Genomic DNA, 13,610 nt, shown 5'->3' on the forward strand with positions numbered 1-13,610 from the left:
TGTTGTTTTCGGTCTTAATTCGCACTCATTGCCTCTGAACCACTGGGGGCATTTAAATGTGAAACATCAAAGGCAAAAGAAAACTATTACAAATTTCAGTGTTGTCCTGCAGAGAGCAGCTTAAACCTGACCACACTAAATGCAAAGCACTGTTTTTTATGAGCAAGTGTTTAGGAGTTTTTTTTCTTTTTTGAAACAGAAATGCACTACCAATGCCAACATGCACAATAAACCTGTCCAATCACAGCCTGGGGGCAGGACCATGGGCAGAGCTTATCATTGCACACACACCTGATGGCAGCCATGACAGACAGCCACTCTCATTGAAACTGTTTCCTGCGGCCGGAGGGACTCATCTATTGATTGTATGTTTAATTCAATTCGTGATTGACCGTCTGCAGTTTTAAGCGATGGACTGCACTGTAGGAAGCGGTACAAACATACAGCGAGATCCTCTTGGCACAATTCCTCATAAGTGTGACAGCAAATAAGGTTGAGCTTGTGTTAGCTTCCAGGGAACAATCACTGGTTTAATGGAGGAGGACAAGTTAATGACAAGGAGGCTGACTGAAGGCCTGAATGTGAGATAACAAGATGGATTAAGTTCACAGTGCATAATGTTTCACAACAAAATGCTAAATTTCAGAAAATTACCAAAAGAAGAGGTCTAGTATTAGAGTCATTTTGTGAGTTATTTGACAAAAAGTTTCAGACTTTCTGTTTCCCCAGTAGCAGGAAACTGTCTATAGTGGCTGCCATCAAGCTGTCGTTGTTTTCATATGACATTATATGTATGCTGTCTAACATACAGGCAGCGACTTCTGATGTGATGATGTAAATATGCCACAATAAGAAGTATTGAAGGAGAAATATAGGCTAAGATTGCAGGCTTTAATTACTTTGAAATTTTCCACCCACACACATTCGTCACAGCATTCTCTGGTGACAAATGCTCTTTGCCAATAATATGCCCACTACCACAGAAATTGTTGTCCAATCAAAACCAGCGTTACACCTCCAGAATTCAAAGAGTATAAACCTTCCATAGGTTCCAACTGTAGACATTCCAGTAGTGAAAGCACTTTGTAGGGTCCACTGCTGTACATGTTTGCCAGTTTATCAATATCTGATTAAGACCAGTGCAAACAAGACGGTGAACTCCTGCTCTCTTCAATTAATGATTAATTGATGAAGTCAGATGGAGCGAGAAACCAGCAGAATTGCTGAGTTCGATGAGTTGAACTGATTATGTAAGAGAAAGCCCTGATTAAGCTCCAGATTAGGCAGCTTCCCTAAAGTAATTAACATGACTGATATAATTTGCCTATTTAAGGTTGTAATGTAATATTATTGTCATTAATTTAAGTAAGAACCTGTCAAGAGCAAATATGTCACAAAGCACTTCATAGAGGCAACAATGTATACACATACATGTAGACATAAAACACAATAAATGCATAAAAAGGAAAGAAGTTATACAAAGGTTAGTGTGAACAAATAGGTCCTGAGCTGCTTTTTAAAAGTGTCTGCAGTGTCTTCAGGTCTTAAAGGATAAGTACCGTTTTTTACAACCTGGACCTTATTTCTGGCAAAAGATATGGTCATTTACTCACCCAGATAACTTTGGTGTCATTCGGCGTCGTTCGGACGAAATTAGATCCAGTGTAGCGGCGATATATCCATATAATGGGAGAGACGGGGCAGCGACACACAGCCTCTATATAACGCATTATCTGCCACGAAACTAGTTAATTTCATCAATATTTTGTTATGAAATGCTAGCGCTATTAGCCTCTGAGTCCGGGCTCGTCCGTTATCAACATCCGGGGTCAAACTAGCAGCAGCAGCTACAGGTAATCAAGCCGCGCTGTCGCGGGTGCGCGCGCAGCTCAGAGACGACATCTTCCAGGTCAGAGGTAGTAGATCAGCCTACAGACCCCGGATGTTGACAATAGACGAGCCCGGACTCAGAGGCTAATAGCGCTAGCATTTCATAACAAAATATTGATGAAATGAACTAGTTTCGTGGCAGATAATGTGTTATATAGAGGCTGTGTGTCGCTGCCCCGTTACTCCCATTATATGGATATATCGCCGCTACACTGGATCTAATTTCGTCCGAACGACGCCGAATGACACCAAAGTTATCTGGGTGAGTAAATGACCATATCTTTTGCCAGAAATAAGGTCCAGGTTGTAAAAAACGGTACTTATCCTTTAAGTCAAACAGGAAAGAGTTCCAAAGTTTAGGAGCCACAATCTCAAGAGCACAGTCTGCTTTAGTTTTAAGACTATAAATCAAGGAACTACCAGCAAACCCTCATCAAGGACCTTAAAGACGTGGTGGTGAGGTGGGACTGCAGTAGATCTCTGATGTCGCCAGGTATCTTACCATGCAGAGCTTAAAAAGTGATCACAAGCACAGAAGGCCCTGGTCAACAGTTTTGCAGCCTTTTGGACCACTTGTAAATGATTTGCTGAGATGGGTAACAGAGAGTTACAATCATCGAGACTGGATGATATGAAAGCATGAATTAAGATTTCCATCTCTGCTTGAGACACAGTGTTCCCTCACTTTGCAATGTTTCTCAGCTGGAGATGAGGTGGTATGCATGTATGTTCACATGACAAAATACATTGTTTGAAACTGCCCTTCACACCAACACATATACCTGTGCTCTGATCTGACACCCCTATCAGCAGGATGGCATCATTTCTCTAGTCTGACATGGTTAAAATTTGGTGAGGGTTAGGCACACAACATGACCATGTTTGGGTTAAAATAAGTAGGTCTACTTAGTTGAGGTTGGGGAAATGTGTTTGGTCCCTACCACCACCAAAAATCACACAGATCTTTCTTATGACTTGTTTGTTATCCAGTCAGAAAGAAATATTTTGATTAAATGAATGGTACATGTACCTCAGTTAACTGTAATTACATTGCTAGTTAAATGCACAATCATTTATTTCTGCTACTCGGGATTGCTCAATCAAAACAAAGCAAAAGATTTTTGACGAGTGTTGTGTAGGGAGAGCTGCTGTTCAGCTGCTGAGGGCCAGGCAGCTCTGGAGGGGAAAGTCTGGTGCAGAGCCAGACCTTCTGGAGGAATAAACACCCGAAGTCAGACAGAACTGGAGTGTCTGGTGAGTGCTGAGTTCAGTGAAAGGTTGACCTGAATTCAAACACAGACACACACACATCCTTGGTGCGTGCTGCGTACATTTGGGATAATGTAAGAACAATACTCAATAAACGGTGTAGTTGTTTTAGACATTTAAAGCAGAAATAGGAATCTTGAAAAAAGTAAAAACAACATAAAACCAATCACAACCAACCACCGTGGATGGATTAATATAGGAAAGAAGTAAAGACACAGTTCCATTTTTTTCCACCACCTCTGACTGCAGAGACCTCTTTCAGTCTGTGATTCCCTCTCTAACTAGTCTGCTGTAGCTCTGTGCTGCCGTCAACCAGCCGACTGTCGACCAGCTGTATGCTGTTGACACCCCAACATGAGCAGATGGCCTCAGCATCCCTCCCTGGTTATTTCTCAGGCCACCCGTTTGTTCTTATCAACATGAAACATGGCTGCTGGTTAAATAGGTCAGCGAGGAGGTTATGGCTGTTACACTGATGATGATGAAAACAGTAATAATCAAGCCCTCAGTGCTGTAACGACTCAATCCTTTATCCTGTTGGACCTGTGTGTGTGTACATACGTATGCACCTCCATGTACTGGTTTACCTTCCATTTTCATAACCTGCAAAAAACAATCAGTTAAGCCTGCAGTGAAGAAAGAAAGCAGAATTTGAAATACCTCATTAATCACTGCGCTCTCCTACTTTATCCAACACATCATGAATCATCCCTTTAAGTAATCCACTTTGAGCCATAATTCCCCCGCTATCCCCGTCTCACCTTTTGCGTATTGAATTAAAAGACAGAGTCATACTCTCATACCTTGCTAGTCATACCCTAGATTATGTGTCCACTGATGAATAAATAAGTTTGTCAAAGCGCCGGTGAGTCACCCCAAAGAATGGTGATCTGTTAGGATTTTATTTTTAGGGGGAATTTGTGAGGAGAGCTGGAGGATATAGATTTCATGACTCAGAAAACACTGTTCACAGCCCCCGGAGACAGTAATTGTATTGAGTTAAATGCTGGCTAGCCTGCCACTGGGAATTGTACCTGTGATTGTTTGTTTGGTTTGTTGACTGGTACCTTATTTAATATGTATGTATGTGCACACCCCTCATTCTCTTCCCCACTCTCTCTGTCCAAAGACAACACAAGGGAAGTAAATTGTCAAAGGAAGTAGGTCTGAATAGAGAACAAAATAATTATAGAGCAGTAGGCTGGGTGACTGAATCCAGCTGATCAGCAGGAGAGAAAGACAGAGAGATTGAGCTTTGAATGATGGATTAGTCAGAAAGTCAAACTGGAGTGAGAGAGAGACCTGCAGGATGAATTAGTTAATCTGCTCTCTCCCTGCTGTTGCTTCTTTTTATCTACTCTGTCCCCAGTGGTTGGAAGTATCCCATTTATTGTTCCACCATAAAGGGCATTTAGTCTGTGCACACTTCCAGTGTTTGCATTGGTCATTTGGTCGAACACTTAAACCGACCTACGATTACATTTCCCTGACTAGCAACTTTGTCGTTACTCAGGCGATTACTTTACTGTACATTAACCATAAGCAGGCGAGCGAGGTGTGTTTGTCTGTGGATTTGAATTCAGTTCAACCTCTCACTAAATTCAGCACTCACCACACAGACTCCAGCTCTCTCTCTTCCTTTTCTCCAATAATCTCTGTAACGTTACATTGTTGAAAGTCAACAGCAGCAGTCAACATTACACATCCCAAGTACTGTAGGTTGACAAACGAGTGAAGAGAAATCCACTTTTTAATCCCAAAAGATAAAGATGTATCCCTGAGCTCTCTTCTCAAAGGTAAATGGCTCAGGATCAGAGCAGAAACAGATGCACTGGGTGTTTATTCCTCCCAGAAGGTCTGGCTCTGCATCCCATTCAACAGTTTCTAATGAGAATGTCCAGCATCTTTTTGCAGAGTGCTTCACCTTATTTGTGCTGCCGCTCCAAGCGGTTTGGGTTTAAAATTTCCAATCTAATCTTTCTTAATCTGGCAACTGGGTTGTGCTATCTCTCTCTCTCTCTCTCTCTCTCTCTCTCTTTGTCTCTCAACTACACCAAACTCTAACATGAACCTATAAACCAAGTCTGAAATGTCCACTCCACAATGAATTAAAACTGAAAGATAGCAATGCAGTTGTCACAGACACACACGTGTGTGCAACAATTGAGTGTGTGTGTTAGTGTACATACACACTTAATCTGCCCTAATCTCCTTTTGTCAAGAGTGTTGCGTTTCTGTGGGTATTTGAGTGTCGAGTTCAACCCTATGGAAATCTCAAATAAATCAAAGGACACAGAGGAATTGAAGCTTTAGTGCGACTATCACAACACACACACACACCCACCCACATCCACACACACACACACACACACACACACACACACACACACACACACACACACACACTTTTCTCTCCCAGATGACCATTTGACCAACTCATTCCAGCACAGCTGACACAGGTCCTCAGTTTAAACTGAATTAATATCTAATGCATATCTGATTGGCCTCCATCTGCTTGTGTTCAAATTAAAACTCTAACATGCCCAATTAGTCCCAGCTAAGAACATTTAATGCATCTCAAGTCAATTACCTTTTACTTCATTTTGCAGCTACTTCATTTCTGTGAGAGGACTAACTAACTAAATAAACCACATATGTTTCAATAATCAAAGAAGGAGTTTTTGATGGTGGACATTGTCTGGTTGTTCCAACTCCAACTCACTGATCTGTCCAGTAGTTGGCAACAGATTATTATTGTTATTATTGTTGTTATACTACTAACACTACAAATACTAATACAACAACTACTACTAATAATAATAGTAATACATTATTATTATTATTATCATCATCATTTTTGGGGCAAGGTCCTTATCTCACCATTTATGTGTTTCAGAGGGTGATATTGGTTGTGTAACCAGCTTTGTCTGTCTTTGCCTCGAACATGAATCAGAGAGCATTTTTTCTTTGACCCCAGATGTTTTATCTAATGCTGCCTTCAGGTCAACATTTCCTCTTAAGCACCACTTTAATCTCTGACCAAAGCTAAAAAAAAATGTTGCTCATATTTCCGAGAGTTATGCTGTGGATATTCAGCTGTTCTTGCTGTGGCCCCGTGGCTTTAACAAACCTGACACTTTTGCCCCACTGCTGCAGTGCTTCTAAGATTAGCAAAATCATCAGTATGGTGTCCAACACTTCAACGCACTTCATCTCAGCCTTGATGGATGGGGATACAGGCTTTAAACCTGATTATGTGTTTGATATTGCTGTCCTTGAACTGTCAACAAAGGTCCCAGGTCAAAAGATTTTTTGTTTGGGGTTTTTTGTTTCCTTTGTGTGTGTCTTTATGATTTATCAACAGAACTCAACATATCTGCACTGAGACAGATGCCTTCTTCTTCACACTGGATAGTTATCTTTGAATTGTTATCCAAATGGACTGAATGATGGTTTAACTCTTTATTGCTAAAATGTTCTGTGTTTCTCTGTGTGTGTTAAAGACATACACATGGCTGTGCCACTGTATGGATGATGTGTATAATCAATTGCATGACAGTCAACATGCAAGTAAGAAGAGTGTTTTCTAATGCTACTTTCGTTTGCTTGTTTTCTCTGTGTCCTTCTTTTCCAGAGGTCATCAACAATATGCCAGGTGAGTTTGAATAAAAAAGCTCTTACTTGTATAGCTGCAGATTTCCAGACTGCCTGGGGCAATGCAAATATACTGTAGTGTGGGCTCGGTAGGGGCAAGGTAGATTTACTGACCACTTTATTTAAAAGCTATCAAAATGAGAGAAGTGTGCAAAGAGGAATATAGAGGATGTGAGAAGAAACAGGCTGTAACTAAATCCTGTATATAAAACAGTGTTTACAACAATACTATTTAAACTTTAATTAAAATATCCCATACTGTCTCTGCAGTTAAGCGTATTCCTTTGGAGTTAGAAGCGTCTAATTGGATTTCCTACCTTCTTGGCATTCAGGAAACTGCTCACAACTGTTATACTACAGCGTGTCACCCACGACATTCACACAAAAGTGAGGAAGACAGCATATTTCACTGTAATACATCACCAAGTTCTACAAATATTCTTGTCTCACAGTTTGATTTTCACTGTGCAAGCCAGGAAATGAATTGTAAACAGGGACTGCATAGAAAGAAAGAAATTCATTTAAAAACAAGTGGTGCTTACTGTGTGTCAGGTCCATTAGAATGCATGCATACTGGGTTCGCAAATGACTAACTAGTCAGGTTTCCATTCAACAAGTTTGACTAAAACCGCAGAACATGAGCAGAGGAACATGTGAAATGTTTCCATCCAGTGCTGTCATGTGAATTCTAGGAGTTTCTGTTCCACCTTAGTCAAGCGTAAAACCTTTTTTGCAAGATTGTTTTATTTTTTTGCATTTCTTCTAATTGGAAATGCACATAAACCCACTTATTGATCCAGGGCCTGTCTGGCATTAGTTGTTATGATTCACGTAGTCATCTCTAACATTTGCTAACGCTGGACACCCGATTGATATGTCGATTTAGATGACCTGACCAGCACCAAACAGCAGATAGACACAGTTAAAGACTAGCTAGTGAACATAGTGGAACATGTTATAGTAAAAAGCCAAAGAGGGGCTGGTAGAGACCAAAGAAAGAGCTAAAAGAGAATCAATATAGGACTTTCATCATCAGCTGGATGCAAACACGACTACAAATGCATGACAATGTTGCTCTCTGTCTGCTGGGTGTGTTCATAGGCAACTGTTTGCTAAGAAGGTCACTATATCAACCAATAAGATGGGGATATGTCAATGTAGTTTTCACAGAGTTGCACTCAGGTGGCCAATAAATCAGTTGTGGCAGGTTTAACTCAGCAGTGAGGCGGTGGGGGGCTTTAGCTTCTTCTATCATGCTATTTCTTATAAAGAAGCCTCCTTTCAGACACAGGAAGCTTTGTCACCAGTGTGTTCTGATGACATGCTTTCCCTTTTTGGAAAAGCATGCGTCATCACAATACCAGAGAGTATTGAAACTGCGTGTGTCATTTCTCATGTATGTTCTCTCTCTTTCCTCTTTCCTTTCCCTCTCTTTTATCCCTCCTTTCTTCTCAAGGCTTTGCACATATGATGGCAGAACAAGGTATGCTTCCTCCTTTCCTCCTCTGTTTCATGTCTTTGATTAGTTGGATTTTAGTTTAAAGCTGCATGTTTTGGTGTTGGTGTGGTATGTATATATGATTCTATATACATTGTGAATTTATTAGACTGCTGTATTGTACTAAGAAGCCAAAACACAGTAACTACACATCATTGGTCAAATAAGTCATTTTATCAAATTGACAAAATTTGTTTATGTCCTCTTGAGAACATTGACTCAATACTGTTAATGAGGCACTTACATACTCGAGTAATTCCATTTTATAATATTTTATTTTAAAGCACAACATTTTTTTTTACTAAACTGACTAAACACAATCCCAGACTTGGCTACTTTCAAAGGAGGTATACACTATTTATATTTGGTTTCACTTGTGAATGAATCACTACCAATGTGTAACAGCTAAAGTAGCTGATTTAGATTATTTACATGGTGCAGTGGTGACAACAACTGTGGAACAATAAAGGGTCCCATATCTTATCCTAACACTTACAATGCATGAATGTAGCATAAGAAAGCTTCACATTAAATATTTAAAAATGGTAGACAAAGGCTTAAACAAAAGAGATACATTTCATTATTTTAAAATACAAACATTCAAGATAAAGTTTACCTTTTATAAACAAACTACTTTAAAGGGGCAATATGTAAGACATCGCCAGAATAGAATAATAATAATAAACATCACTGCTAAAGCAATGTTATGTTATGTTAAGCAATGTTATGTTAAAGGCGTCTATGTACTGTGCTGCAGAGATGTCTTGTGATGGACAGGCCAGTCCTGTCCTATAATATCACTTCCAGACTGACAGTTTCAGTTGGGAGATGTATGCAGTGGCGAGTTTGCTCCTTAGTCTGATAAGTAAACAGAATAAATTCAAAATGTCAAGAATGGAGATGCTCTGTCATCTGTTTTCCTTACCAAACAGAAAAATACACCTTCTGAATTCAAGTTTCTCTCTTTAACTGAACTGAGATTGGCTGAACTGCCTCGTTAACTCATTGTAAAACACACTTGATTCAAACTCGACATAAACAATTGAAACTCACCATAACAGTGGTTTGTTTTCCCACAATCAACTCTGGTTCGGTCAAAATACTCAATTAATGGACTAAGATTTGAAAATATTCTGACTCTCTATGTCTGACTGTCTCTGGCTCCTCTGCCATGTACCGGGAGTCATCATCTTTGTCAGAGCTGCTGTAAATCACCTCTGTAGTCAGTCTCGGAGGCTGTGTTCAGTCCAAGTGTATAGTTATATTTACTAGTAGATGCTGAGCCCTGTTGCCCGTGATGACTCCCCCTGTGATCCAGGCAGACAATCATTACTGACCATACTGGCCCCTGGAGCTACCTTCTAATTCTAATTCTGGTAATTTCTTACAAATCACACCTTTAAAATGACATGAAAACTGGAACAACATTTCTTTATGTAGGCAGTTTCCTCTAGTAGTTTCTGAAGATTATTCAGAGGAAGAATGCAGTATCAGCATTTTTGGATATTATGTATGTTCTCTGCCAATATTTTCAGTTAGTTTCAAAGTTATTGTGCTAAAAAAAATGTGCTATCTGTGTGTTACACTGTTAACCTGGCCAACCTAAAAGCCTTGAAATACTTACAACTCCACCATCTGTGTGATTAGTGCTCTCTGGCTTTGTGTGTTTTCTTTGTGTGCAGTGTTGTGACATTCAGAGGTCCTTTAATCTGATGTGGTTGCACGCTTGGAGTGTTTTGTGATGTACAATTGCATTATGGCATTTGCTGCTGTACATTGATGAATCCTCATGACATGTATTCATATATACATTGATATGTTTGGTGTCTGAATTTGAACTCATGTCTGCTCTTCTTCTTCCTCCCTGTCTGCCTCTCTTGGGTGTGGATCCTCTCATCTTCCGCCTCCTCCTGCTCTTCTAGCTAAAAGCAAAGGTACAGCTTTTTCGAAATCTTTCCTTTTCCGCCTCTATGAAAAGCGTCGCTTGCTCTGTGAGTGTTTGAGAGCTCTAATGTGTTTACTTGTCTGTGTTTAGTGCCTCTTCTGTAATGGTTTCTCATCAAGGATGCTGGATTAAGCGAGTAATTAAGCCAACCTTAATTGAAGGAGAAGGAAAAAAGAGAATGTCGCTTTGTGCTTTCTTACTGTGTGTGTTTTGTAATTTGTAAGAATGCTGCACAGTGTATGCAGGGCCACTGTGTTTGTGATGCAACATCAACAACAGTCCCTGTGGATCAGTTTTCACAGGAACAAGCCTCTCCATCTCTTTCTCAGTAAATCAGACTTTCTACTCTCTGCTGACGTCTACATAATCTGAGTTCAAATGACAGCATTCATCGTTCATTCTTACTAAAGCTGACGGAAGCAGCGACACAATTGGATTGCTTTTGGTGAAAGAACTGACAAGCATCGTCTTAAATCTCTACAATCCATTCACACCTAACACGTTTGGTGGTTTAAGTATACAGGTCAGTGATGCATAATACTGCCCAGTGAATGAGTTACCTGTGTGTGAACATGAAATGGACTTAAAGGTGGCAGTGGTTCATTTGGTGCTTTTATCTGGATCTGCAGGGGTGACTTCAGTGTAATTTTCTGGGGGTTTATTATTTTTTCAGGCTTTTTGGATGTTAGTGTTAGCTGAAGTGAGACAGGAAAGGCTCAGAGGGGACAGAGCAGGGATGGCCTGCAGCAAACGGCCTGGGCCGGACTCGAACCCAGGCTGCTGTGGCAAGGACTCAGCTACACGGTGCATGAGAGCTACTGGGGCACCAGACTTCAATGTAGATTTACTCTATAAATCTAACTCTCGGAACAGTTTTATTAAAAAAAAACAAAAAACAACAACAACAACAAAAAAAAAGAGACTAAAGACTTGAGACCTGAGTCAGACTCAAGTTGAACAAATGAGGACATGTGACTGGATATGGACTTGTTGACTGTCCAAAGACTCAACTTGACTCTAAACTTGGAGGCAAGGCTGAGGACACTACTGTTAGCCTTTGGAGCACTACCAACCTGCTACCACTACCAATAATGGATATTGTAACATGGATGGATATACCAGTGATGCCATGACCTTTTTTAAACCTTGCAGGTTCGGCTGCTGGCACCAGAATAAAGTTGAGATAAACTCCATTCACACATTAGATTTTAGCCCTTAAAGGCATAGTGTGTTTCTTTTGATATGGGTTGTATGAGGTACTTATTACTAGTCAGTGCGTTTCCTGCAGTAGACTTTCAGTGGCTGTCTGACGGTGATAGACGGATGGTTTATCCAATCACCTGCCAAGTATTTTTTGAAAAATGCCCTTTTCAGATGGTTCTCTTTAGTAAACCATCTGGTGTTTCAGGTTAGCTTTTTGCACCAATGAATATTTAAACCTTCACTTTCAGTGGTCTCTCAGATGCTTTGATGACCATTTGGAAGTGTATTTGTGATCTACCTGATCAGTCCATTATAATGCAGTTAAATTGTAGACTCATATGAACAGAAGCTAGTTAGAAACATAAGAGTTGGTGCTGCATTGAAGAGCGCTGCCATACTGTGGCCGATGAACTGAAACTGAATCAGTATGGAAGTGTGAATTTAAAGGTCCTAGAAGTATTAGCTCTCTATTAGGTGTCCAAATACTCAAACATGTCTTTGGGTCTTTGGGTGTGTTATGACTCCTGCTGTGTACACCTGAAATGGCTTCCCCCATTCACCGAACAAAGCTTCTGTAAGCTCCTGGAGATTCCTCTCCTCTCACCACCTGTCTCTCTTCCTAGTTGCGGTGTCTAATCCCTGAGCGAGAAGGACATTATTAGGCATCAGGCTTCCTGTCGCCTTCTGTTAGGCAGACAAGAGGCTCCATTCGGGCTCTGTTTGCATAGCAGCTCACTGCTGGCAGGGCGGCAGATAGACAGAGAAGTGGATAGTAGGAAATGCCTCTGACGTTAAGGAGTCATGAGCTAACACAGAACGCTTCTCTACTCATGTTTTTGTAGATTTCTGTCTGTTAGTCTGTTTCTCTCAACTTTAATATTCTCCTGTTGAATCGGCTCCCCTACTGCTGTTATCTCTAACAGTGTCTTCCCTGTTGTCCTCTTCATTTTCACTCATAATTCATTTCCTAATCCAGGGGTCTCAAACTGCCAGCCCCCAGGCCACTTCCATCATTTTCGGCATTTTTTGACAGCAGATCAATTTTTGAATATGTCTGGGAGTAGTTTTATTCAGTCTGTGGGAGTAATGAACAAGGAGGAGCTGTTGGATGAAGAGCTACAGGCGACAGGCTGCACACCTTCAACTTCTCACAGGGTGGCAACACTGGATGCGTGAGCAGCGCGTGGCATTAAGTCCTGCTTTTCATTTTGGCGACCATGTTAAACAGGTTAGAGTGGCCACACCGGCTGCATGACTAATGCTGCTCACTTTGAGTGGGTATGTATCAATAATACATTTTATTCTATTATTCTATTCTATTTCTTGTTGATGGAACAAAAATAAATTAAGTGAGCTGCCAGCAATGACAGATGCTCGTAAGTGGAGTGTGGTGAGAGAGAGGCTCTTGATTATTTTGCCTTGGGTTCAAAAATACGTCTAGGGCTGCCAGTCAGCCAGGAGGCATATTTGATTCTCAACTAAAACTTACATCATCTTAATTTAGTCAGACATCATTAGTGTAAGACGTTCACTGAAAATATATACAGACTTACAACAAACATATTGGAAAGAAACCAGTTTCTCTTCACCAAAACAGATGAGAAAACTATGATTTCAACAAACAGGAATGATAAAATATGTAGGACACATTTATTTTTTGTGCTTTGAACTAATACAAATCAGTTTTATTTTATAATTATTGTTATATCTGCAAAATCCTCCTGATATAAAGGATCATCCAACAGTAACTGTAATTATAGAGTAAAGCAGAAAATCCAATGAACCTGCTCCTGAGTGGATCAGTCATGTCATGATGGTTTTAGGTTGGAGAAGACAGACATGTTGGGGGTTGGTGGTCAGGGCACATTGACAGTTGTGTTTTCTCCGCTTGACTGGGTGCTGGTAAGTGAGCCAGACATGGAGGGCGGGGATAGCCTAACATCAGTGACAGAGGGGGGTAGGTGGATGGTTGTGCCTTGCAGGGATGGAGAACCAAGGTGAACTGCAGTTCTAGTGAACCCTGGAGAGGCTGAGCCTCATTGGTTTGATCACAACATGAAAACAAAACAATCATACTGTTTGAGGCGTCATGTACGGGTTACTGGGTTTCACCTTGGAAATTTTTTTATGTGACATTTGTCAGAAGATGGT

General features: G+C 40.6%; 1 protein-coding gene across 8 annotated transcripts in view; it reads left to right on the top strand.

Moving 5' to 3' along the window:
- Nucleotides 1-13,610, top strand: part of nrxn3a (neurexin 3a) — a 194,704-nt gene that overhangs the window by 23,941 nt on the left and 157,153 nt on the right. For 7 of the 8 annotated variants that reach the window (XR_014624704.1, XR_014624705.1, XM_084381018.1 and 4 more), the window contains exons 3-5: nt 6,794-6,814; nt 8,270-8,296; nt 10,234-10,245. Coding sequence is in view for 6 of the 8 variants with exons in the window: in XM_084381018.1 (XP_084237144.1) it covers nt 6,794-6,814; nt 8,270-8,296; nt 10,234-10,245 (60 nt within the window). In the remaining 2 variants the exon portion in view is untranslated. Of the gene's footprint in view, nt 1-6,793; nt 6,815-8,269; nt 8,297-10,233; nt 10,303-13,610 lie in introns of all 8 variants that reach the window. The other variant, XM_084381013.1, reaches the window with a different exon arrangement.

The sequence above is a fragment of the Pagrus pagrus genome, assembly GCF_965226575.1.
Source record: "Pagrus pagrus genome assembly, chromosome: 18".
Classification (NCBI taxonomy): Eukaryota; Metazoa; Chordata; class Actinopteri; order Spariformes; family Sparidae; genus Pagrus; species Pagrus pagrus.